The following is a 27,005-nucleotide window of genomic DNA, read 5'->3' as shown; positions in this document are numbered from 1 at the left end:
TTCCTATTGTTGCTCTGTTCCTGCAGACATTCAAACATAAGTAATTATCTATCACTCTCCTCCGATTACTTCTTCTCACCTTAATTCATGTTACAAATCAAGGGGCCTTCGTGCATTACATAAAACAATTTCATCATAACTGCCCTCCCCCGCACCAAGAACTAGTGGTGCTATACTGAAAATTGTAATAATTGTCCCAATACAGCTGAAGGGCACTAGGTTGGGGAAGCTCTTTGCTGAGAAAAAAATAGAAATTGGAAAGTTTCCTTAGCTGAAGAGATAATACTATAATGGAGAATCTGGGCTGATTTGGATCTCTGTTAGAATAACATTGCTCAAGTTTGCTATAACCTCTTGTTTCCAGCATCCAAGCCCATGTATTTTTCATATTAGACTTTTTCCAAACACAAAAAATTATTGATGCACTGTGCTTGTAAAAATTCCATACTAATGACACTTTTGATTAGATGTATCCAAACACCGAGTTTTAATTATTCTTCATGGGCCTTCCTTTTGAAGAGGATTGGAAGAATGGTGCAGAGTGTGAGGGGGGCAGCAATTTTTTTTTGGGGGGGGCGCCCCTAGAGTTGTGTGCATGTAACACCTTTGCTATGTGAGCTGCATTGAGTGCCAGTTTGCTTCTGGGTCCAACTCAAGGTGTGAGTTACCACCTAGCTACAGAGAACCAGATGCTTGCTCTTGGTGTCTTGAGTGTATGAAACAATAATACAGAATGGAGAATCCATGGCTTTTCAGATGTACCTGAACTATAACTTCCAATTTTTCCCCCAATATCTATCCTGCCCAAGTCTGCCAGGATTTTAGTTCAGCAGTTTCTGAAGGATTATATATTCCCTACTAACTAACGTCATGAATGAGTATTAAACTGACCCAAAAACGTGTGCAAAGTGCCTCATTCTCTTTGTGAATGAACTATTTAAATATCCTACTTGCATATTGAGGCAGTACATTATGAGATATGAATTCTCCAAAGAGTTACGAAGAAAAAACAGATTTCTCTTACTGTGGAGCTGATGTCACATTATGGATGATCTCACGGGTTTCATGATTCTCTTGGTGAAGAGAACATCCTAGAGTGACATCGATATGAACATCACAGTGTCACATTAGCCAGTGCAACTGAGCCAAGAAGAAAAAAATCAGATTGATTGAGATAACTCCATTATATGAGTGCCGGAAAAATACTGTATCCGAACAAGCAGCTATTGACTTCAATAATCTCCTACAGCAACGAAGAGCTAACAGAGATATTAAGAGCAACTGGAATAAATGGATCAATTGGAAAGGACGATGTTTATTTCAAGAGATTTTCCTCCTCCTCCTCTGGAGGATGGATGGAGCACGAAATCTTCATAGAGAGAATATCCTCTCCTGAGATGTAAACCTTCTCAATCATGGTTGTCCCAAAGTGCTTTTTTTTTTCAAAAGGCAACTGGACTTTCTTGGTTTTCGCTTGAAAACGTTTCGCTTCTCATCCAAGAAGCTTCTTCAGTTCTAACTGACGGTGGGGAACGGAAGGATTATAATCTTTGAAGTCACTTGGTCATTAGCACTCTTTCTGACGGTTGTTGGAAGCCACGGGGGTTTCATCTGTATTCCCAGAGTCATGGATGTGGGACTTCTTGGAACTGTTGAAATGTCCCCACTCATTAGCACTCCAATTCAGGTGACTCTGAGAATATAAATCCCTCTGTTCCCCACCAATCGGTTAGAAGTGAAGAAGCTTCTTGGATGAGAAGGGAAATGTTTTCAGAAGAGAAAACAACAAGAAACTCCAGTTGCTTTTTTTGGGGGGGGGGGGAGAAACCACCGATGGGCCTCCTTCCCAGACAACCATTTATTGTTGTCTGGAGAAGAGGTTCTTAAAGGCGTTGTTGTAGTTCTTGTTGAAGGAGGTATAGATCAAAGGTTGAAAAACGAATTGGAATATCCGAGCCAAAGGAAAACACTTTTGCAGGCTGGAGGGATGTCGCAGGAGCAGAGGGAGCTGATGAGTTCGGTGATGAAGAAGGGGATCCAGCAGAGGACAAAGACGCCAATGAGGATCCCCACCATGAGGGCAGCTTTCCTCTCTTTCTGTTCCCGCCAGGTGTCTCCATCCGTTTGGAACGTCACCGTGGCATGGCGGGCAGTGATATCATCTGTGGATGCTGGGAATCCTCCCCGATCTGCGAAATAGAAGTAGCATCTTTAGATTAATTGCTTTTCTGGCCAGGTGGTCTGTTGCTGAGCATGAGAGCATCTCCTGAAAGGAGGATAAGGTCCTGTGGGACAGAGATTCATCCACAGCAGAGCAGTCAAACTCCTGCCCGTGGGCCACGCCCACACCAGATTTAGTGAAGGGAGGGAAAGGTCCCATGACACTGCCGTGACCACCAGCAGAGGGATTCAAATTTTTTTACTATCAGTTCTGTGGGCGTGGCTTGGTGGTGTGGCGGGAAGGATACTGTAAAATCTCCATTCTCTCCCCACTCCAAGGGAAGGATACTGCAAAATCCCCATTCCCTCCCCACTTCAGGGGAAGGATACTGCAAAATCCCCATTCCCTCCCTACTCCAGGGTAAGGATACTGCAAAATCTCCATTTCCTCCCCACTCCAAGGGAAGGATACTGCAAAATCCCCATTCCCTCCCTACTCCAGGGTAAGGATACTGCAAAATCTCCATTTCCTCCCCACTCCAGGGTAAGGATACTGCAAAATCCCCATTCCCTCCCCACTTCAGGGGAAGGATACTGCAAAATCTCCATTCCCTCCCCACTCCAGGGGAAGGATACCTGCAAAATCTCCATTCCCTCCCCACTTCAGGGGAAGGATACTGCAAAATCTCCATTCCTTCCCGATCAGCTGGGATTCAGGAAGCAGAGAATAGATGGGGGCATTGCCAGTCAGAGGTGGTATTTACCGGTTCTCCAAACCAGTATTTTGAAATTTTTAAAAAAAATCTCAAGGTTTTTTTACTACTGTTTCTGTGGCGGTGGCTTGTTTGGAGGATGTGGCTTGTTGGTCATGTGATGGTGGGCGTAGCTTGGTGGGTGTAGCAGCGGAAGAATACTGTAAAATTCCCATTCCCTCCCACTCTAGGGAAAGGTTACTGCAAAATCCCCATTCCCCCCCCCCCGATCAGCTGGGACTCGGGAGGCAGAGAAAATAGATGGGGAGGGGGAGCAGTCAGAGGTGGTATTTACAGTTTCTTCCGAACTACTCAAAATTTATGCTACCGGTTCTCCAGAACTGATCGGAACCTGCTGAATGCCACATCTGGTGGCCATGTGAGCTACCAAAAGCGAAGAGGAAAAGCTGGGCTCACTTAATGATGGTGTGATTCACTTAACAACTGCAGTGATTTGCTTAACAATCATGGCAAAAAAAGGTGGTAAAATCGGGTATGACTTACTTAACAATTGCCTTGCTTAACGATGAAAATTCTGGTTCCGGGTATGGTCATAAGACAAGCACTATCCATATATGATGCTCCAACTATTACTAGGTGCCAGAAGTATGACCTTCAAAAAAACTCATTTTTATTTCTAAATAGAAGATCGTAAAATGGAACAAAGTTCACTTAACTGTCTCATTTAGTAACAGAGATTTTGGGCTCAATTGTGGTTGTAAATCAAGAACTACCTGTACAGTACTGGAGTTCATAGTGGCACACTGTCTTCAAATTTACATGTATGATTGCATAGTATATCTTTATTCCTTAAGACACGTTCTTAGACAATGAAGCTGGCTGAATGAATTGGGCCAATCATTCTCTCTCAGCTCAACCAACCTCACAGGATTGTTGTTACAGGGAAATAGGAGGAGGAAGGAGCATTCATTATGTGTCTTATTTATAATAATATCAAAGGTGGAATAAAAATTGACTAATTAAACAAATAAAATAATGCCCATATGATATTTATTATGCTATTTATTGGCTTAAACCCAGAATCATTGCAAGGAACCAGTAAAATAAGTATTGGAGTATTCAAGCAAAAATTGTTTTGCGCCTGATTCTCTGGTCCAGCATACTTCCTAATTACGTATATGCCAATCAGTCAGTTCTGATAATGCTTTAAGATTGATTTAAAATACACGAAAGCAAGCTGTCTTGCAAAGTTTGCAAAATATATCTTGCAAATACATCAGAACTGCCTATTGCGTTTGCCTCTGAATTTTCCCAATTGATCTTTTCATTTGTAAAAAAAAAAAAAAAAAGAAAGAAAGAAATCTCTGGAAGAAGACTGGAACTGCCTAAAGGCTGTGTTGACTCACTCACAAGGGACTTCTGGCATCTCTTTCCTTCCGCGGCAAGATTACCCCTCCAGAACTAAAGACGTATGCTCCCTCCTCCCCCGCCCCTCTCCCTCCCTCCCTCCCTCCCTCTCTCTCTCTCTCTCTCTCTCACACACACACACACACACACCCACACACACACACACAGACAAACACACACACACACACACACACACACACACGAAATGGTGGCAACTTCCTATAGAAAACAAAACTGAGTTGCTGTGGGAAAGCAATGGTGTGTTTTCCTTGGATCAAATGAACTGCAAAATCAAGCAACAGAAAGCTGCAGCATGAGTGACATCACCACAATTCCTCTGCTCTGCTGGAAAAAATCCTGATCATGTATACCTGCTTTCTTTTTCACTACCTGAAGGAACTTTCTATTCCAGTGTTTCTTAACTTTGGCAACTTGGAGAGAGGTGGACTTTAACTCCCAGAATTCCCCAGCTGGCAAGTCACATGAGCCAAGGTGGCGCAGTGGTTAAATGCAGCACTGCAGGCTGACTGCTAGATCAGCAGTTCAGCGGTTCAAATCTCACGGGCTCAGGGTTGACTCAGCCTTCCATCCTTCCGAGGTGGGTAAAATGAGGACCCGGATTGTTGTTGGGGGCAATATGCTGACTCTGTAAACCGCTTAGAGAGGCCTGAAAGGCCTATGAAGCGGTATATAAGTCTACTGTTATTGCTATTATTATTATTATTACTTGAAGGCCATATCTTTTCCAAGTTGCAAAGGTTCAGAAACACCAGGGGATTTCCATAAAATCTCAATCGCTCCCCCCCCCCCCATTTTTTTAACTGCTCCAAGTCTTTTGGCCAGAAAGGGCCATGTGGCACAATGTGTCTTCTTCCCGGCCGCCTTATTTAGCTCATAAGATAAGGTGGGACTTCAGTTATTGCAGCAATGCAGTGGTGGGTTGCAGACGGTACGCCCCGGTACAGGTGTACCAGAGTCTGCCCGGAGCACTGGATACCGTTCCGGTACGGTGCTCCGGAGGGCCCACCGGCCCACCTGAGCTCCTTAACTGTCTTTTAAGGCTTCTGTGTTTCCGCGCATACAGCATCTATGCAATGCTCTGCTGAGCAGCTGGAGTGTCACAGAGGCTTATGGAGGCGGTAAGACACATGTGCATGCTGTGCACGTCCATGTGGACGCCACCAGTCGTGTTCCAACCATATTGGTTGGAACAGGATCTGGAACCCACCATTGCTGCAATGGGGTATCCAGGAATGGCAGCTGTGGAGTTGGTTGGTGGTTAAGCATGCCAGCTGAGGAATTCTGGGGGTTGAAGTCTACATCTCGTTAAACTGCCAAGGTTGAGAAACACTGCTCTATTCCTTAGAATGTAAACACAAGATTTTTCATGATTGTGCATTTTATTCATGGCCTCCAGCAGTTCAAGGCAGCCTATAGAGCCGGGATGGTGAACCTATGGCACGTGTCCCCAAAGTGCCACATGAAGCCATGTTGCCCAGCACGCATGGCCTTGTCTGTTTGTCTTCTGGGTTTCTGGCACCTATGCGTGCGTGAAGATCAGCTGTCATTTGCATGCGGGGCAGTGCCAAAAACTCGTCTGTGCAGTCTAGCTGATTGTTGGGCGTGCATGTGCGCCAGATCCTGGAAGTTCAGCTTTTCTGAAGGGCGATCCATTCGGGTGCGCATGCACGCCAGCCAGCTGACTGTTGGGCGCGAATGCACGCTAGAACTTAGAAGTTCGGCTTTTCCAGAGTGTGGACCTGACGAGTGCATGCGGGTGCAATGTTTCCATGCAACCTTTTTGGCACTCAGTGCCAAAAAGATTCGTCATCATTGCTATAGAGCATTCCTACCTCTAATTTTCCCTGCAATATTTTGGCTGCAGAGCTGGCAGCAGATTCGGACAATGAGGAGATTGGGGAGGAACATGGGCCAGGCCTGGAATCTGGGGAAGGCTCAGATGAGGGCTCTGTGTCCGAGGCAGAGAGGGGACCAGAGCCGTCTGACAGTTATCAGAGTTCTCAGCTGCCTTCAGAGTCAGATGTTAGTGAGGCAGATGAACAGCTGGAGCCTGTCCCAGTGTGCACATGCACAGAGTTGCCAGACGAAGGGAACAGCTGAAGAACAAGGTCCGACTTGGGAGTAAGGCCACAGGTGGACAATGAATGGCCCCTCCCAGAGAAAACAAAAGAGGAGCGAAAGGAGAGGGGAGTTTGCAGGAGACCATTAGTTCACTTAATTAGTTCGTGACTCTCTGAGACTCCTTGCAAAGTTTTGCAGATATCGGCCTGTCAGCTCTCCAAGCCAGATAAGGTCTGTGACTGTAAATCTTCCCTCAAAAGACTTTGCTGGATGTGAATGAACAGAATTCACTGTAAATTAATAAAAGGGTTTTTTTTGTTGGTACAAGGAATTTGCTTCATGCTCTTGGGAAGCCTTGGTCTGAACAGCTATGAGTGACTGGCTGAGAGTCATCCAGGGAAGATGAGCTTGAGTTTCCCAGCCCTTGGCACAAATCACAATTTAATTCCTGTGCTGCCCTTTCCCATTCCGGACCCCGCAAATTTACACAAGGAGAGCAGCTCCTACCTCTCATATTTGCAAAGCTTTCTCTAAGCCTCCCCCAACCTCTGTCAAGCCTTTCCCAGAGCACCAGGTACCATACCCAAAATTTGTCCTACCAATAGTAGTCTCCATCAATGAGCCCCCTTGAAGGGTTTGGGATATTCTTTGTTCTGCCACCCAGAGGTGTAAAATGTCAATGCTTTCTGGTACAAAACCTGTCAGAAAATAGATTAACAGAGTTGAAAGGGAGCTTGGAGGTCTTCATGTCTAACCCCCTGCTCAGGCAGGAAACCCTATACCGTTCCAGACAAGTGGTTATCCAACATCTTTTTAAAGACTTCCAGTGTTAGGGCATTCACAACTTCTGGAGGCAATTCTGTTCCACTGATTAATTGTTCTAACTGTCAGAAAACTTCTCAGTTCTAAGTTGCTTCTCTCCTTGATTAGTTTCCACCCATTGCTTCCTGTTCTATCCTCAGGTGCCTTGGAGAAGTTTGACTCCCTCTTCTTTGGGGCAACCCCTGAGATATTGGGACACTGCTATCATGTCTCCCCTAGTCCTTTTTTTCATTTAACCTGAAATACCCAGTTCCTGCAACTGTTCTACATATGTTTTAGTCTCCACTCCCCTAATCATCTTTGTTGCTCTTCTCTGCACTCTTTCTAGAGTCTCAACATCTTTTTTTACATCGTGGCAACCAAAACTGGATGCAGTATTCCAAGTGTGGCATTATAAAGTGGTATTAACACTTCACGTGATTTTGATTCTATCCCTCTGTTGATGCATCCTAGAACTGTGTTGGCTTTTTTGACAGAGATGCTAATTCAACATTCAATCCCAGCCGCAGGACTTTTAGTTCATGATCTGATGATGTGGGATTAAAGTCAAAGACTCTTGAACTTCAGTGGTTGGTTCACAGTTGCTGTGGTGAGGATCAGGACTGAATTTTGCCAATAGCGGAGAGGCTTTTTGGCAGCCACCTGGTATATTGATGAGGATCTCAGGAACAACAAATAAATTTCAAGAGAAAAGATATTTACACTGGGATTTCTGTGTGCAAACACAGCGCTGACCACAGATTTATGAGTTCATACACAGAGACTCTGAAAAGAGTTAGCTTATAAATGCCCTAGCTGCTAATTAGGTACCAAAATAAAGGGCATTTTTCACAATAGAGGTAGTCCAATTGTTTAGTGGGGACGCAGTGGCTCAGTGGCTAAGATGCTGAGTTTGTCGATCAGAAGGTTTGCAGTTCGGCAGTTAGAATCCCCAGTGCCGTGTAACAGAGTGAGCTCCCGTTACTTGTCCAGCTTCTGCCAATCTAGCAGTTCAAATGCATGTAAAAATGCAAGTAGAAAAACAGGGACCACCTTTGGTGGGAAGGTAACAGCATTCCGTGTGCCTTCAGCATTGAGTCATGCCAGCCACATGACCACGGAGACATCTTCGGATAGCACTGGCTCTTCGGCTTTGAAATGGAGATGAGCACTGCCCCCTAGAGTTGTGAATAACTACCACATAGGTGTGAAGGGATCCTTTACCTTTACCTTAATTGTTTAGTGACCATTAAAAAGACACTGAAAAAACTGACTTATGAACCATCCTCACACTTATGACCACTGCAGCATCCCCATGGTCATATAATCAAAATCCAGATGTTTGGCAACTGGCATGTACTTATGACAGTTGCAGCATCCCGGGGACATGTGGTCATTTTTTGTGACCTTCTTACAAGCAAATTCAATGGGGAAGCCAGATTCACTTAACAACCGTATCACTGCAGTGATTCACTTAACAACTGGCAAGAAAGGTTGTAAAATGACTGCAGTGATTCACTTAACAACTGTGGCAAGAAAGGTTGTAAAATGTGACAAAAACTCATTTAAGAACTGCCTTGTTAAGAAATAGAAAGTCGTAAGTCATTACAGTCGCAAGTTCAAGGACTTGTTGTAAATCAAGACCTGGACAAACACCAAGAGGCTCAACTTGGCCGAAATGAAACAAAACGGTGTGGTTAAAGTCAAATAAGGCCAAATTAAGATACGGGAGGATATCTTTTTTTTTTTTACTACATTGAAAAATGTTATCAATCCCTGCTCTCTCTCCTCCTGCAAGTGAATGAAAGGGTGATCTGAAATGGATAAACTAAAAGATTAGTCAGTCCCCGTCCTGTCAATCCTCAGCAACCGTCTCCAAAGTAGCTTTTCAATTACGGAAAAGTAATGAAGGGAAACGGATTAGTTCTCAGTGCTTGAGTTGGTTCCAGGAAGCTTATGTTATCCTCGCCATGCTGAGCATGAATATGAAGCCAGAAACCTCAACCTAATCACACCCGCAGCCACAAATGATAGAAACAGTTCTGGGGATAAATCATTTATGGGTTTACGACACAGGATCTGTTTCCAGGCACTAAAACAGAATTTCCCGGCCCCTCTTAAGAAGTGGGAACTTCAACTCCCAGAATCCCCCAGCCGGACATGGGACATACACTCACCCTGCCACAGGGTGTAAACAGTGAGCACGTGCTTTTCACAACTCCACGCAGCTTGGTAGGCAGTGCAGCTGTTTACACATCCACACCAAAGAAAGAGAATCTATTGAAAGGGCCAACACAAACAAAACGAATGGGTGAAAGGGAGAAAGAAAAAGGCAATGTGGAGTCCTTGCCATGCCCGGAACTTTGCTGGTTGTCAGATAGTATGTAGGAAATACATGGCAGGAAAGGTCTCGTGAATAAATGCCCACTCCTTGGGTTGATAATGTCCTTCTTTAGAGGGCGAAACCTCTAAACTTGGATTTCAATTAAGAAGCACAAGAAAGTTGAAGTCCAGAGGCATCACAAACAGGTTGTCCTCAGGTTACAACAGCCGTCTAGTGACCATATGAAATTGGGATGGACCTCCTTGTTGAACCCTTCTGGCCAGGATTTGAGGTCCAAACAGTGCTACCCCTTCCCCCCCCCCCCTCAGTCAAATGACTACACTTTGGGTGCTCAGCAACCAGTTTGGTTGCCACAAAGAAGAGCGGGGAGATCAACTTATTTGCCAAAGCGCCAGAAGGAAAGACAAGGAACAATGGATGGAAACTAATCAAGGAGAGAAGCAACCTGGAATTAAAGAGAGAAACTTCCTTACAGCGAGGACAATTAACCAGTAGAACAGCTTGCCTCCAGAAGTTGTAGGTGCTTCATCGCTGGAGGTTTTTGAAGAAGAGACTGGACTGAATAATTTGTTTCAAATGATACAGGATCTCCTGCTTGAGCCGGGGGTTGGACTAGAAAACCCCCAAGGTTCCCTCCAGCTCTGTTCTCTGAATAAGCATTGATGGATGTTTGCAGCATCCCACAGTCATGTAACCACATTATTTTGATTCCCGGTTTTGCAATGCTTTTGGGGGAAAAAGGGGGGGGGGCATTTACTTCCACTTTTCAGGAAACCCATAGCAAATCATTGATTTTCTTAATGACTGTGGAATTTGCTTCCCAAAATGGCTGTAAAATCACGTTTATCAGTTGAGTGATCCAATTTATGCAAGCAGAATCCATTATGGTCATAACTCAAGGACTCCCTGTATATGGTGTGCATAAGTCCCAAAATGTACCTCGGAAAGATCCCCAAATATCCACAAAGAGCAGAAAAACAGGGAAGTAACTAATAGGCTGACAATATTGCTTTTCCTGGCTTCCTGAGTGTTCGGGAAAAATTTATAATCTGTTAGTTCCTGCCTGCTACTCTGTCTTTCTCTTAAAAAGCTGGCACAGGAATGAGATAAATCTGGGGAAATTCTCTTTTAATGGAAACTGTTTCCTTTTTTCCTCCAAATTGGTAATTAAGATGAACTTCAGCTGAAGAGCAAATACCAACCAACAAATTATAGTTGACCCCCAAAATTCAGGAAATGGGATGAAAGACCATGCTTTTCCAAAGCCTACAAAATACACATTATTTTGCAGTTTTTGATCTAAATCTTCAAATAAAGAGAGAACTGAGAGAACATTAGGTATTAAGGGGATCATCCCTTTGAGTTATATAACCTACGTGAAAAGTGCAATAAGAAAAAAAATCTAGCAAACATTGATAATAAGTTGCTTGTGTAGTGGTGAGGCATCAGAAACTGGGAGAGCCTGAGTTCCAGTCCCATTTTAGGCATGAAAACTGGCTGGATAATTTTGGGCCAATCATGAATCATTGTGTGAGTTCTGGTCCTACCTTAGGCACAAACCCAACTGGGTGATGTTGGGCCAGTCACTCTCTCTCAGCCCTAGGAAGGAGGCAAGGGGAAATCACTTCTGGAAAACACTGCCAAGAAAACTGACAGATCCGTTCAAGAGGAAGCCAGAAGTCAACATTGATTCTAGGCAGTGGTGGGATTCAGCCAGTTCGCACCCCTTCAGGAGAACCGGTTGTTAACAGTTTGGTGAACTGGTTGTTGGAAGAAATCATTAGGGCAGAGAAACAGTTGTTTAATTATTTGAATCCCAACACTGATTCTAGGTGGTTGTGCGACTAACCATTAATAACAATAATGAATCATGGTTCATAAGTGAGAACACTGTTGAGCTGAGATCTGAACCATGGGGCACAAGTTCACCATCACCATCAATAACCTGGTAAGCCTTAAACAAGGTAAGGGTCAGTCAAAGACTGAATGAATGCTGCATCCTAACTCAATCCTTGTGCTAAACTTACACCTTGGGTGTAAAAAGGGTGGGCAAAAAGCACTAACCTCTAGAACTCTGGGTGTAATTGGGCTGATGGAATTGATCTTACGGGATCCAATACGAAACCTGGCAGCTTTGTAGATCTTCCAGTAGACAAACAGCACGACGCAGAGAGGCACGTAAAAAGCTCCGCAGGTTGAAAAGATAGTGTAAGAAGGCTCCCGGCTGACTTGGCATTCAGCATTGCCCTCGGAATAAGTCTCTCCCCAGCCAAAGAGCAGCGGAGCCAAAGAGATGATGGCAGAGAGCAGCCAAGTCACAACAATCATGAGATTGGAAATACGCCGGCGGGTCTTCAGCGTGTACTCCAGGTGCCGCGTTATGGACCAGTAGCGATCCAGTGCAATGGCCGTCACGTTCCAGATGCTGGCTGTGCAGCACAGCACATCACAGGAGACCCATATCTCACACAGCAGCCTTCCCAGCCGCCAGCGACGGCCGGACAGCTCGTACACCAGGCTGAGGGGCATCACCAAGGCAGCCACCATCACGTCGGAAATGGCCATGGAGGCGACCAGGTTATGGGGCACCCTGTGAAAAGTACGCACCCGCAAGATGGTGGCCAGCACCAGCAGGTTCCAAAGGAACGTGGCAACCCCCAGCATTGCCAGCAGAGTCAAGATGAGGACTTTGAAGATTGACAAGGGTTTTCCCATGCCGGAAGGGCTGGGCAAGAGGCCGGGGTCAGTCCAGTTGGGCTCTGCCAAAGTGGTGGCGGAGAAACAGGTGAAGTTGGCAGGTCGGTCCATCCTGCGGAGGTGAATGGAGAAGATTCTGCAGAGGACAAGGGGCAGACTGAGATGCTTCTTCTGATTTTAACCTCCCACAAATAATATCTCCAATAGCTTCCTTAAGAAGGAAGTTGTTGTGGGAGGTGCCTCTTATTTTAGAAGCCGATGCTCTGCCACGTGGCTGGCTCCAGCAGCATCAACCTATCGGTGGTAACCACAAATTGCCTCCAGGATGTGGCCACATGTAATCTTAAAGCCATGTTAGGATTTCTGCCCCTGTAAACTGCAGAAAGAAAGAAAGAAAGAAAGAAAGAAAGAAAGAAAGAAAGAAAGAAAGAAAGAAAGAAAGAAAGAAAGAAAGAGCAGCCAGATTAATAAAGAGAGACCCTCTGTTTATCTACAGCATTCTTGCGACAACAGACAAATCAAGATTAAACACAGGTTGATGTTATCATATGCAAAGCAGAAAAGAGGAACTAAGATATTCCCAGTTGTATTGCTAGGTAGAACAAAGTCTATCCCTCTCCCCACAAACAGGAATCCTGGTTCTGTGGCTCCCAAACCACCTTGTCCTGCTGGGATCACCCCTATTTAACTTGATTTATCACTGGCAGCTATGTGGCAATCTTGGCTGATCCTCAAGGATCTGGTTAGTATCCGGGTGATATTAACCAGGATCTGGTTAGGGACGGGTGAGCACTAGGAAGCCCCAAAGTATAAGCAAGATTAGGAAGTTTTAAAAAAAGGTCTCAGAATGATACGGTAATAAGTCACTTCTGTAACTGTTGCCCCAAAAAGATGAATAAGAAGAAAAACACAATGTCACCAGTAATCAATCTAAATACAAGGAAGAATTAAGCCATAGCAAGTAGAGGCATCTAGCTGACTCCTATTGATCTCCATAACCTGGGAGAGCCTCACCTGGATATACTGGGACGCATAGGACACCCTGAGGTATATGTTCGTTCTTCACCTGTAATGACAGCTGAAAGAGAAAAAGTTCCAACAAAATAACAGAACTCTTTGAATAAAACTAATCCGGAGAAGTCGCTATTAAAACATAGATGCCTCTCCCCTGTACTTTTTCCAGACTGCATTTCAAGAACACATTTAAAACAAAACCTTTCAGATTTATAAAAATCAATCTGCAGCCTCAGAGGAAACGAGGCTTTCAATATCCTTATGCTAAATCAACACAATTAACTAAATATGCACCATAGTAGCAATTTAGCCCCAGTCCTTTCAATCTTACAATAAAAGAGGGAAGGGAAAAAGGCAGCAGCAGTTTAAGGGCAACCTGGACTGTAGTGGGGTGGATTTTTTTGGGGGGGGGGAGGCAGGATCATTCCAAGGGAAAACTGTCCCTGAAAATCACGATCAATCAAACCCAGCTTCCATTCTGGGATATAGTGGATTTCCTGGAAAGCAGTCAATGGAAGAGGTGATAAATGGAAGAGTCTTGCATAGGCTGTCCTTTTCGGACATCCTATGTACACATACCGATCAGGGATTTCTACGTGGTCCCCCATCCAGCTCAGCTTCAGGTGTCTTAGGCTACCTCCTGGAGTCAGCTGGGTCTCCAGCCCTTCAAAGGGGTGAAAACCGCTAAGCAAAGGAGTGGGGTTGACCTCCGCAACACCTCTAGCGACGCTTTCCCCCACAGCGACGCAACGAAGGCTGGATGAGCCTCAAGCGCAACCCACGCGCCCGTGGAACCACTTCGGGTACTTTGAAGACTCGGGAGTGGCCGGGCCTTTCCGATTTTCGGAATCCGCGGAGGAAGTGGAGTCCGGACAAAATCTGGAAATGGACCTTCTGGGAGGGCAGATCAGATGGAGCGGGTTGTCTGTGACCCGTCGACAAAGCGGAGCTACCAACCTCAGCTCGGCGTCTAGCAATAAAACCCCGGGGGCTTAAACCGAAGCGCCAGGCTTCGGCTGGTGGTCTCGGGCGCGGCTTCGGCTAAAAACACGTCCGGGGCGTCCAGAGAGTCTACCGGCCCGTTTCGTCCAACGCGGACGCCGAAGGTTCAGCGCTTTGAGTCCAGCTGGCCAAGCAGGGAAGGCGAATTGTTCCAAGCGATCCCTGGTAGGTCTCAGCGCCATCCTATATACTACTTCATCTGACGCGATCGTGAAAGTCGGCGCAATCCGGGGCGCGCCTCGCCGGGACCTGGAGCCCAGGCGGGGAGGGAGGGGGGGTCGTGCGGTGGCTCCGCCTCTGCTACCAGAGCCCCGCCCCCACCTCGCACCCCTCCTTAGGCGCGGGAACGAAATACCTGAGCGGTCTCTTCCAGATCTTCTCCTCTCCGGCTGCTTTCCAGACGCTAAGCCGAGGTCGCCTTCTCCAACACCGAGACGCGCCCGTCAAGTGACGGTCGGCGCCTGATCCTGGTACAGGCCAGTCAGCTAGGGGAGCCCATCGCATTGCGCCCCACACCCGGATTGCACCGTCTCCCTCCAGAGAGCGGTAGCAGCTCTGGTGTCTGTCAGCCTCCCTCGGGGAAGGGGGGGCGCTTGTGCTCGAGGTGATCCCCGCCGCTCCTTTTCCTCCTTCGCCTTTGATGGAGGAGGGGGGGTGAAGAGAAGTTTACACGTTTCCCCCCCTCCCCATAGGCTTCCCCTCCGTCGCCCACTCGCCGCGAGGAGACACGCAGCACTCATCACATGGGAATGCGTACACACGTATGTAGACACACGCACAGACTCGCGCGAGCACACGAAGAAAGAGTTTTCCGACCCTTTTCACGGAGAAAGGCGCCACGGAGAGAAATCTTGAATTCGGCGGCAAAGTCAGTCAACACTGAAGAATTTCCTTCTTTTGGAATGTTAACCGCAAGCGTGAAAAGACCTTAGTTTGCGATACTTTTTTTTTTTTGGGGGGGGGGGGGTGCATTGCAATACAGGAAAAAGAAAAGAAAATGTTCCAGGCAAGGGAAACAAAAGGACGTGCGATTTCAGAGGATGAATTCCCATCATTCGAACCTGATTTAACGAAAGAAACAAACGACATATGTTATGGCCAAATCAATCAATCAAAGGATGACAGATTGGGCAGATTCACACAGTGCCAGCTGAGAAAAAATGGTTGCTAACTGAACCACCCCCCCAATCATCGGATTCCAATTTAAGTTTTGGGTTGTATGAATTCAGCCACCGAATATCAGGAGTGAGTTATCTTTTAGATGGGCCTCCTCACTCCTCTAATTCTCTACCACAATTTTCTGGATACATTTAATTTTCCTGGCTTCCAGCTACAACTGATGACCAGGTTAGTACTGATGAAATAAATTGAGGGTCTCCAGGTGGGGAAAAGTCCTCTAACCATGATTACATTCCGACCTGTGCAGTGCACTTTAATGTCTCTCCAACTGTTCCATATGCCAAATGAGCCGCCTACTTTTTCATTCTTTTAAAAAAGAAGCAATTCAGTCATAGTGCAGTAAACAATTTGAACAATAGAATAAGCAGGGCAATAAAAGATTTGGATGATAAATATCCCTGGAAGATTAAATCTCTGGAAAATAAAGGTATTCACTTGAGAGCAGAAGGAGCATTGGCACTAAACAAGTCTAAGAGAGAAAAATCCACAAAAGGGTATCCAAGTGCCTCCCCCCCCATCATTAAAACCCCTGTCACATATCCTTGAAGCTGACTGGCAAGTGGTTGAGAAAACTGGTGGTTCTTCGGATGCTTAAGTGCCATCTCAGGGTTCAACCCAGTGGCGGGTTGCAAATCCCATTCTAACCAGTACGGTTGGAACGGGGCCGACAGCATCCTCATGGATACGCGCAGTGTGTGCCCACACACAAACAGCATGCACATGCATTCAAGCATCTCCATAATGCTATGCAACGCTCCAGCTGCTCTGCAGAGAGTTGCACAGGTGCTGCATGCGCCATGCACCTGCGTGGAAGTGCAGAAGCCTTTAAACTCCAGTAATGAGCTCAGGCAGGCAGGTGAGCCCTCCGGAGCAGCATACTGGAACGGTATCTGGTGCTCTGGTCTGGCTCCAGTAAGCCCGTACCGGAGCGTATCGCCTGCAACCCACCACTGGTTCAACCTCTGAAAATAAAACCAAATATATAGGTAGGGTGATGTTGGAAGAAATGTCCTTCTGGGTTCAGTTCCAAGTGGGGAAAAGGGCACCGGAAACATGGAGGCTGCTTGGAAAGATGGTTTTAATGGTGGACAGGATCACATGGCTTGAGCTCCTGAACAGAAAAGGGGGATCAGATGCTTCCAGATGTTGGGTGAAGAAAAGAGAGACCGAGATGCTGAAAGTCCCTGGTTTTATGCCCTCTCTGGCCTTTGATCTTGAGCTTGTATTCTGATTGGTTGTCAGACTCCCAGGGAGCCATGCAGGGGCAACTCTGTAGGTTGTGTTTTGAGTCCAAGCTCGGTTGAGCATTGCTTCTTCCCAAGTGCCCTACTATCATGCCTTAATCCCATCACCCTGGAGCTGAAAGGGGATATCTTTGTTATGTAGAATATACTGGCCCAGGCTTTTTAATGGCTCATTAAAAGGTGGAGGCTATTAAGAGTGAGTCTGCTTCCTGCCTAAAAACATGTTTCTCCATTTCTGATCCAGGGAAATATAATATTCTGCCTTCTTAATATTTCCCAGCATATTTCATTTTTTCTAGCAGAGGGATGGATTTTAACGTCCTACAGTGAAAAGGAAGGAGGCAAAATGAAAAGGGGCAGAGAGGAAAGATTCAATCTCTTTTAAACCCCTCTCCCTCTTTTTTTTTTTTTTAAAGGGCAACTTTTGGAGTAAGGCAGCTCTTTTCTTGCCTGAACTTCTCCAACTCAATTTCTTTCACAGTGTGCCAAACCATGGCTTATTTATTTACTATCTATAGTACCCATCTCACCAGTTCACTGGGCAGCTTACGAACATGGTTCCTTCGAAAGGCCCCACTGACTGAGGTTGCACATCATGCCAAATGATTGTGATGTTTAACAAGCACAATGGGTGGATTTGTAGGTTATTGGAGCCGAAACAACATGCTGCTGTGGGATGTGTGAATCCGGTAATTTCTGTGTGACCTTGGAAACTCTCAAAAGTAACCTATCCAGTGAGAGATGCAGTTATGGAGAAACCTCTTGGAAACGGAAAATAGATAGATAGATATAGATAGATCTAGAGAGAGAGAGAGAGAGGGAGGGAGAGATGGATGATCAGCAACAAAAGGGATAGAATCAATTCTATCAGTGATGAGTGCATTGTTATGGTTGGGAATAGAGAATCTTGGAGAAAGTCAATCTGTGTGGTCTAAGACAGTGGTCCCCAACCTTTTTATCGCCGCGGACCAGTCAGCCTTTGATAATTTTACCGTGGCCCGCTGAGCGCGCGCAGGGGTGAGGGGGCGTTGTTCGCGACGACACATTGATTGCGTACCTGCGCGGGGCTCTCTTCCCTGGAGCCTTTGCGCACGGCCCAGGAGCTTTTGCGCACGGCCCAGGAGCCTTTGCGCTGCAGCGATCATGTCCCCCGGCCGCTGCAGCGATCATGTCCCCCGGCCGCTGCAGCGATCATGGCCCCCAGCCGCTGCGTGGCCCGGTGCCAGGTACTCCACGGCCCGGCACCGGTCCGCGGACCGGGGGTTGGGGACCACTGGTCTAAGACACAGGGCAAAAAGTCAGGAGACTGTGAGTTCTAGTCCCACCTGTGGTATGAAAGCTGACTGGATGACTTTGGGCCAATCACCAGGAGACTGTTCTAGTCCCGCCTTCAGCCTGAAAGCTGACTGGGTGACTTTGGGCCAATCAGCAGGATACTGTGAGTTCTAGTCCTGCCTTAAGCATGAAAATCAGTGAGAAATGCTTTGGGCTGGTATTCTCTCTCAATCCAACCAACTTTACAGGGTTGTTTTAGTGTGAAAGCCATAGGAGGAAGGAATACATTTGCCACCTTGAGTTATTTATAAAACAATACAATAATACAATAGCAGAGTTGGAAGGGACCTTGGAGGTCTTCTAGGCCAACCCCCGGCCTAGGCAGGAAACCCTATACCATTTCAGACAAATGGCTATCCAACATCTTCTTAAAGACTTCCAGTGTTGGGGCATTCACAACTTCTGGAGGCAACTTCTGTTCCACTGATTAATTGTTCTAACTGTCAGGAAATTTCTCCTCAGTTCTAAGTTGCTTCTCTCCTTGATTAGTTTCCACCCATTGCTTCTCGTTCTGCCCTCAGGTGCCTTGGAGAGTAGCTTGACTCCCTCTTCTTTATGGCAACCCCTGAGATATTGGAAGACTGCTATTATGTCTCCTCTAGTTCTTCTTTTCATTAATCTAGACATACCCAGTTCCTGCAACCTATGAATAAAGGCAGGATAAAAATAAAATTAACGCTAATGCGATGCACATAATGAATCATTATATTGTGTCCTTTTTCATTAGAATTCTGTGAAATATCCTTATAGGTCTATGATGGTGAACCTATGGCACTTGTGCCACAGGTGGCATGCAGAGCCTTCTCTATGGGCCACATGAGCTATCATCCCAGTTCAGCTCCACCGCGCATGAGAATGCACTCCTGCCAGCCAGCTGATTTTCTCTGTCTCACATGTGCAGGGCATGGGGTGCATGTGGGAGCACAAGTGCATGCATGGGGGAGCAAGAGGTGCGAGGAGGGTACACACCCTCATGCAGTCCGTTTTTAGTCCCAGGAGTCTGCAGGGACACCTACTAGGCCCAAAACAGAGCATGGGAGAGTGCGGCGCACCCCTCCCCGCCCCCCACAGGTCATTTTTGGTCCTAGGAGGCTGCAAGGCCACACACGCACGAGCAGGGCACACAGGGTGGTGTAAACATGCAGTGTATTATGGGTGCAGGCACGTACACACGCTGTCACATGTGTTTGTTCACGCTTTTGGCACGCAACAAGAAAATGGTTAGTCATCACTGTTATAGGCGGTTTCCCCAATTATTCCCTTCTTGATTTTCACATTATCTCTTACTAGCATTTCCTTTGCACAGGGGAACAAGTAAGGCATTTTTCCAGACCTCAGGCACAAATACTGTCTTCGCACACCATTAAACATCATCTTTCAATATTTACAGTCTTACATTATTTTAGAAAACCCCTTCTGTATTTTAACATTGTTCCATTATGCTACCTATTCCTGCAACCTTGCTATTTTTTTTAACCTTCCCACATCATTTATGATTTCTTTTTCATCTTTATTCCCTAAAGCCACATGTATTTCAATTCACCATTCAGCATAAACTATCATTCTCACACACATTTTTGAAACACTTCTGTTAGGATTCTTTCATTCCAGATTGCGAAGTGCAGCAAGTGGGGCTGGCCAATGCCTAGAGTTTGGACAGGTGAAGCTACTAAAAACCTGTCAAGGAAAACAGATGGCGCTCATCACAGAGAACTGATGATGCCCTGAAACTCAATTGCCATTGATTTGGGGAGCCTTTCTTCTGCGTGCCAAGAAAAGGGGTTGATTTGTTCATTGTTGGCAAGTTGGAAAGCATCTAGCGGTGGAGCCCATCAGGAAAATGCTGACATCATGTAAGGATGGTTTGCTCGAAAAGATCAAAGGAGGAGGCAGACATTCAGAGGCTTTGTTATCTCCACCATCTGCAGCCTTTTCAGCACTTTGAACTTATTTTTCCTGGGTTGAGTTCAGCATTCTCCCATCTGGCACTTTCCAGATGTGTTGGATCCACTACTCCCAGAAGACACAACCAGCTTAGCTTGGGAGTTCTACTCTGAATCCACAGAGGAGTGTGTGTGTCAATAAAAGTTTCTCTCCCCCACCTCCCTAGTTATGACCTTTGGTTTTAGAATGAGTTTTGCAATACAGTTTCTTGACTCACTTTTCATGCTTTTTGACTCAGCCATTTAAAAAAAAAAACGGATCTAGAGAATTTAGAAGAATAATGCAGAGACCCCTGAAGAAGGAATTCAATAGCCATTCAAAATTTTGCCGTTATTCTCGTGTTTCACGAGATGAGTCCTCCACTCCTCTGCTCACAATAGAATCCCTTATGCCACCAGGCTCGAAATTTTGGGCTTGGACATGCCGCCTATGGTCTAATCTAAGCATAATACACAAAATTGTCCGCTACAACGTCCTACCTATCAATGACTACTTCAGCTTCAACCTCAATAATACATGGGCAAACAATAGATACAAAATCAATGTAAATCATGCCCAATGTCCCCGTCCTACTGTCCCCATTCTATTTGTATTCATTTATTTTTTTTATATCCTTTTTTCATTTATACTTGCTATCTTGTACATGTTTGAGAAACTAATAGATACAAATAAATTGCTCCAAACTCAATTGCAGAAAATACGACTTCAGCAACAGAGTGGTCAACCCCTGGAATGCTCTACCTGACTCCGTTGTTACATCCTCAAACCCCCACAGCTTCAACCTTAAACTGTCTACCGTGGACCTCACCCCATTCCTAAGAGGTCTGTAAAGGGGGCCTGCATAAGCACCCCAACGTGTCTACCAGTGGTGGGTTCCCAGCCAGTTTACTATCGGTTCGCTGAGAGGGTGTTTTGCTGGTGCCTACCATCCCTGTCCTACTCTCCCCATTTATTTGTATTCATTTCCTTTGTTCATATCCATGTTCATACATACTTGCTATCTTGTACATGTTTGACAAACTAAATAAATAAAATAAATAAATACACTATTTCTTGCAACAACAGCATGTCAGTAGATCTTGTGGCATCTGTATTTTGAGCTGGTCTATCTCCAAGGACCGGCATCAATTTTGAAAACCTCAGTGATTTCCTCTCCCTCATCTTATACCGAAGACAATCAAAGTTAGTCTTGAGTATCTTTCTCTCTCTCTCCTTTTCATGGCTATGCCCCCCTCCCATTTATTATGATCATGTGCCATGAAATCCATTTTGAATTCCCAATGACCACATAGATAGATTTTTCTGCATGACAATCTACTGTTATTATTTCAAGTCTTCCAATGGCGCACTCATTGTCACTGTTAACTGAATCTACCCGGTTCCACCACAAATGCGCGAACGACAAAAGCGCGCCTGACTAAACCGCGGTGACAAAACCGCGCCGACAAAACCGCGCCGATGAATGAGCGCTGAAGCGCGCCGACAACAGCGCACTGTAACCCTAACCCTAAACCTAAACCTAACCCTAAACCTTACCTTAACTTAAATCGCGCTTCTGTCGGTGCACTTTTGTCGGCGCGCTGTTGTCGGCGCACTTTTGACATTGCGGTTTTAGCGCTGCGGTTTTGCCGGTGCGCTTTTGACGTTCGCGCTTTTGTCAGGTCACGAGTCTACCCACCTTGATACTGGTTGTCCTCTTCTTCTTTCTTCTATCTTTCCCAACATTAGAGCCTTTTCCAGAGAACTGGGTCTTCACTTAGAATCACAAAGCTGGAAGGGGCTCAGAGATCTGCTCGAATTGACGAGTCAAAAGTAGGACAATTTGAGCCTGGTTGTTTATACCTTGACTTTGGGTTGATTTATTTGACAATCCATTGGTTTGGTTTCTTCTTTGGCCTGTGGTAATTCTCAGGTGTATCTTCTCCCACGCCAAAGTTCAAAAGTGTCAATTCTTATCCTTCCCTGCTTTTTAAAGTCTAATTTCCACTTTCAATGTATATACCACGGGGAATTAAATGGCTTGCAAAATTCCAATCTTTGCAGGAGCTTGCTGATCTTATGGCATTTGAAGATCTTTCCAATAGCCTTCATAGATATTCTACCCAGTGCTAGTCTGCTAGGGCAGAGGTGTCAAACTCAAATCCTGCTGGCTGGATCTGGCCCGTGGGCTGGTTAGATCTGGCCTGCGGAAACAGCGGACCAGCCCACGGTGCATGTGGCCCTCCTGAGCTTCGTTTTCACTGGCAGCGCACCCCAACACAAGTGATATTGAGCTGGCCATGCCCACCCCGGCTACGATTTCATTGAAGCCAAACACCACCCTGATGCGGCCCTCAATGAAATCACATTTGATAGCTCTGTGCTAGATATTTCATGACTGCTTGTTCCTTTTCTGCTGATGGATGATCAAACAGGGCACATTCTTTTTTATTGTTAAAATGTTTTGAACAGAGAAGGAGAAAGGAGGATAATTTTTTTAAAAAAAGATTGAGCCTGCATTGGCATCAGCAGTGGGCCTCACTTACCTTCCCTACCGTTTTGCAAATATGAGTGCACGCACCGCATCTACCCATGCGCACTGCCTCCTGTATGCGCAGTGCTCACACATTATGTCGGGGCAGGTGGGTGGAGGGTCCCTCAGCCACCGCTACCAGTTCACCAAACCGGAGGGAACCGGCCGAATACCACCTCTGATTGGCATTAATGTATTTGCCGAATGATGCCTGAATTGAGTCCTGACTGAACACACCCTTAGATTTCCCCAGATCCACCTGGATTCGTGATGCATTCCTGATTTTAAAAAAAGCAATTCACTGGAAACCAACTTCAGGCACTCCTTGATTTACAACCATTCTTTTGATAACTGTTTGAAATTATAGCAGCACAGAAAAAGGTACTTATGAACAGTCCTCACACTTATGACCATTACAATATTACCCTACAATCACGTGATCAAAATAAGACCGTTTGGCAACTGGCATCTGCTTATGACAATTGCAGCATCATGTGACAACTTTGTGTGACCTCCTCAGCCGGCTTCCAACGAGCAACGTTAATGGGATAATCTGGATTTGCTTAACAACTTCCTGATTCACTGAACAAATGCAGAGATTTGCTTAGCAACCAGGGCAAAAAAAAGGTCATAAAATAGGTGCAAATCACTCTATAACCACTTTGCTTAGCACCAGAAATTCTGACCCCAATTGCAGTCGTAAGATGAGAATCACCTGTACTCCATGCCTTTTTTCACTCGACTGATTTTTTCACGTTCAAATTTGCAATGGGGAACTTTGCATTTGCAAAAAAAAGCTTTCCTCCCCAATTTTAGAAAAGCAATTTATAATCAGGAGCAAGTGCATGAAGAATCAATATATTTCTGGTAGATTAATATATATATTTGGCCCAGATTGGCCCATGAAGCGTGAAGTGAAAAATAATTTAAAAGTATTACATTTACTTCTAATATTTTTTCTTTCTACAAGGAATAAGTCAGCTTGATGGTTTCCCATAGGAACTGAAAACAGACTGAAATTTCTAAATATATTTGCATGACGTGTAATAAATGGCCCTCGGCAGTGAAATAATGTTGATGACACCATCTGTGGCTGAGATTATGTATTATGAACACAGATCAAGTCAAAGGTTATCAGACCAAAACACAACAACTGAGACCTAAAGGCTGGTTAAAATATCTTTAGGCCACAAAGGGAAGTGACAAATAACAAATAACTTGTCAAATATGGCAGATTGTAGGGTGATTTAATATACAGTTAGTCCTTAACATAACAAGCATTCATTTAGTGACAATTGAAAGTTATAATAGCACTAAAAGTGTGATTTATGACTATTTTTCATATAACCATTGCAGCATCCCCTGTCATTATATCAAAATTTAGACCCTTGGCAACTGATTCATAATTATGACCGTTGCTGTGTCCCAAAGTCATGGGAATCACCTTTGGTGACCTTTTGACAAGCAAAGTCAATGGGGAAGCCAGATTTACTTAACAACTGTGTTACTAAACAACTGCAGTGATTCACTTAAATCCTGTAGCAAGGAGGTCGTAAATCGGGGGAAAATTCACTTAACAAAGGTCTCACTTAGCAACATAAATTTTGGACTCAATTGTGGTCGTAAGTGGAGGTAAATTGTTTCAATTATCTCTACTTTGGGTTGGAAAGAATTGGAGATTCTGGGGAAGAATTCTGAAAGTTAGAAGAAAAGAGGAGGCTTGGGAGGTTTTAAAAGCAATAAACAATTTTCAGAATGGCTAGTCATCTAGAACACTCTTATTTTGAAACGTGAAATCTGAAAAAAGATTAAAATTGATGCATGACTGGCACTTGACTGCGTATTCAGTTTCCTAATTTTAACTTTTTGTTTCAATGGTATTTCAATTGTATTTTAAAGAGGGTTGTAAGTTTTTATTGACCTTTCTATTTTATATAGTAACTGTGCTGTTTGGATGTTTAATTGTAATTATATAAGCTGCCCAGAGTCACAAATATGAGATGGGCAGGTACACTGAATGAATGAATGAATGAATGAATGAATGAATGAATGAATGAATGAATGAATGAATGAATGACATTAGCAGCAGATGCTAAAGTGGAAAAGAATTTAGAATAGGTAAGATTTTTATAATGGCCAATTTTCCTCTGTTTTTTTTTTTAGTTAGTATACAAGCAAAAGCCTTAATTAATCATTTGGTAGTAGTCTTCTTGATTCATTTTTAATCTCACAAAACAATATTCTGAACATGTTTTAAAACAGCACTTACTCCCACTTTTTTCTGTGTTACTAGGGAAAGCATTTATCCTCTAATCATATCGTGAATAATTCACTGGCTTTAATTTACATTTCATTGGAAATCTGAACACATTTTAAAGGAAAGCTCTCCACAGAGAGTAAATAAAGATAACATGTTAAAAAAAAAAAGCAACCTGAATTTCATGTCCTCTTTATTTAGAATAAATTCCTCTTTGAAATGAATGCAGTAATGTGAATCTGAGTTTTGTTTGTGGGTTTTTCTTCTCTCTTTTTTGACTCATTAAATATCCATGCTGAGGATATTGCTTCTGAGTTCTTTATTATAACTGGCCAACCAGCAAAGTGATTGACATCTTATTAATATAATTTTACCTTGCTGCAACTGACATGGAGACATTTCTCAATGATTTGAACATGCATGGTGCCTTGAGCTAGCATGGTTAACATTTGATATTTTAAAGATGGATGTCAGCTTGAATGGAATTTTAAATATCAGATGGGTGTTTTCTCTTGTTTTCTCCTCTGCTGTGTCAATATTGGCAGACTAAAGGGTTTATTATGGCTTTAGCATTATGCTAATCAAGCAGAAACATATGCAAACTTTTTGGTAACAAGGAAAATTGAAATAACTCTATTACTGTCTAAAGGAGATAAGAACTAATATTAGAGTTGGTGAGTTATTGCTTCAGGTTTTAATCCTGTGCACCTTTAATTGACAATAAGGTAAAGGCAAATGTTCCCCTTGCACATATGTGCTAGTCGTTCCTGACTCTAGGGGGTGGTGCACATCTCTGTTTCAAAGCCGAAGAGCCAGCGCTGTCCAAAGACATCTCTGTGGTCATGTGGCCGGCATGACTAAATGCTGAAGGCGCACGGAACATTGTTACCTTCCCACCAAAGGTGGTTCCTATTTTTCTACTTTCATTTTTACATGCTTTCGAACTGCTAGGTTGGCAGAAGCTGGGACAAGTCACGGGAGCTCACTCTGATATGCGGCGCAAGGGATTTGAACCACCGAACTGCCAACCTTTCTGATCGACAAGCTCAGCGTCTTAGCCACTGAGCCGCCGCGTCCCTTACTTGACAATAACTCTGGTGAATATAGTGGGAACTGAGTCTTTTGGAAAGTTCAAGTTGATATATAAATCGGCTTACAACAGTTCATTTAGTGATCATTCAAAATTACAACGGCACTGATTAATGACCGTTTTTCACAGTTACAACCTTTCCAGCATTCCCATGATTAAAATTCAGATGATTGACCTTCTGACAAGCGAAGTGAATGGGAAAGCCAGATTCACTTAACAACTGTGTTACTAACTTGCCAACTGCTGTGATTCACTTAACAACTGAGGCAAGAAAGGTAATGAAGCCAGACACAGCTCACTTAACAAATGCTTCACTTAACAACATAAAGTTCGGGCTCAGTTGCGGCTATAAGTCAAGGACTACCTGCATATGACAGATTTAAAACCAATTATAAGCTTATGCAGATCATAACAGGAGATCTTTAATGTACGGCCATTCGTTCATTGACCATTCAAAGTTACGACAGCACTGAAAAAAAATGATTTATGACCAGTTTTCACCCAACCGTTGTAACATCCCCAATGGTCCTATAATGGAACTTTGAACCTTTGGCATGTGTTTGATAGCTTTATTGTTCCTGAGATCATGTGCTCACCATTTGTAACCTTCCCTGCCAGCTTCTTACAAGCAAAGTCAGTGGGGGAAGCCAGATTCACTTAATGAACACATGACTCATTTAACAACTTCAGTGATTTTCTTAACCACTGTGGCAAAAAAGGTCGTAAAATGGGGCAAAACTCATTTAAGAACTACTTTCCCCCGTCCCTCCCTCCCTCGCCCCTTCCTTCCTTCCTTCCTTCCTTCCTTCCTTCCTTCCTTTCTTTTTCTTTCTTTGAAATTTGCACTTAACTGTGGTTGTAAATTGAGGACTCTGTATCTGAACAGTATGAGATTATAATTCTGCTTTAGCAATGCAGGTGATCCTCGAGTCACAATACTAAAAAAAATTAAAATACATGCAAACTATCTGGGGAGATAAAAGATCAACCACAATGGTACACAAAATACTGAAACCAGGTACCTATATGTCGGGGGACAGTTTGGATAGCAATGTAATCTGAAACTTTCCTTAGTGCTATAAAATGGCTCTTTATGATTTTTGAGGTAATCTGACCAGGCTTTTTTTTACCATTTATGAGTGGATAACAAAATGACCAATGAGGACTCCACTCAGACAAGAAATTTGTTTTCTTCTGGGTACAATTCAAGATGCTGGTTGTCAC

General features: G+C 44.4%; 1 protein-coding gene across 1 annotated transcript; it reads right to left on the bottom strand.

Moving 5' to 3' along the window:
• Positions 1-1,858: 1,858 nt before the first annotated feature.
• Positions 1,859-12,222, bottom strand: HTR5A (5-hydroxytryptamine receptor 5A). Its single transcript, XM_032234565.1, is given in 4 exon segments — positions 1,859-1,932; positions 1,935-2,156; positions 2,159-2,189; positions 11,572-12,222. Coding segments are annotated over 4 exon segments (978 nt in total).
• Positions 12,223-27,005: the final 14,783 nt, after the last annotated feature.

Source organism: Thamnophis elegans, chromosome Z (genome assembly GCF_009769535.1).
Source record: "Thamnophis elegans isolate rThaEle1 chromosome Z, rThaEle1.pri, whole genome shotgun sequence".
Taxonomy (NCBI): Eukaryota; Metazoa; Chordata; class Lepidosauria; order Squamata; family Colubridae; genus Thamnophis; species Thamnophis elegans.
Note: the sequence above shows the minus strand (reverse complement) of the source record. Positions and strands in the feature narration are given on the sequence as shown.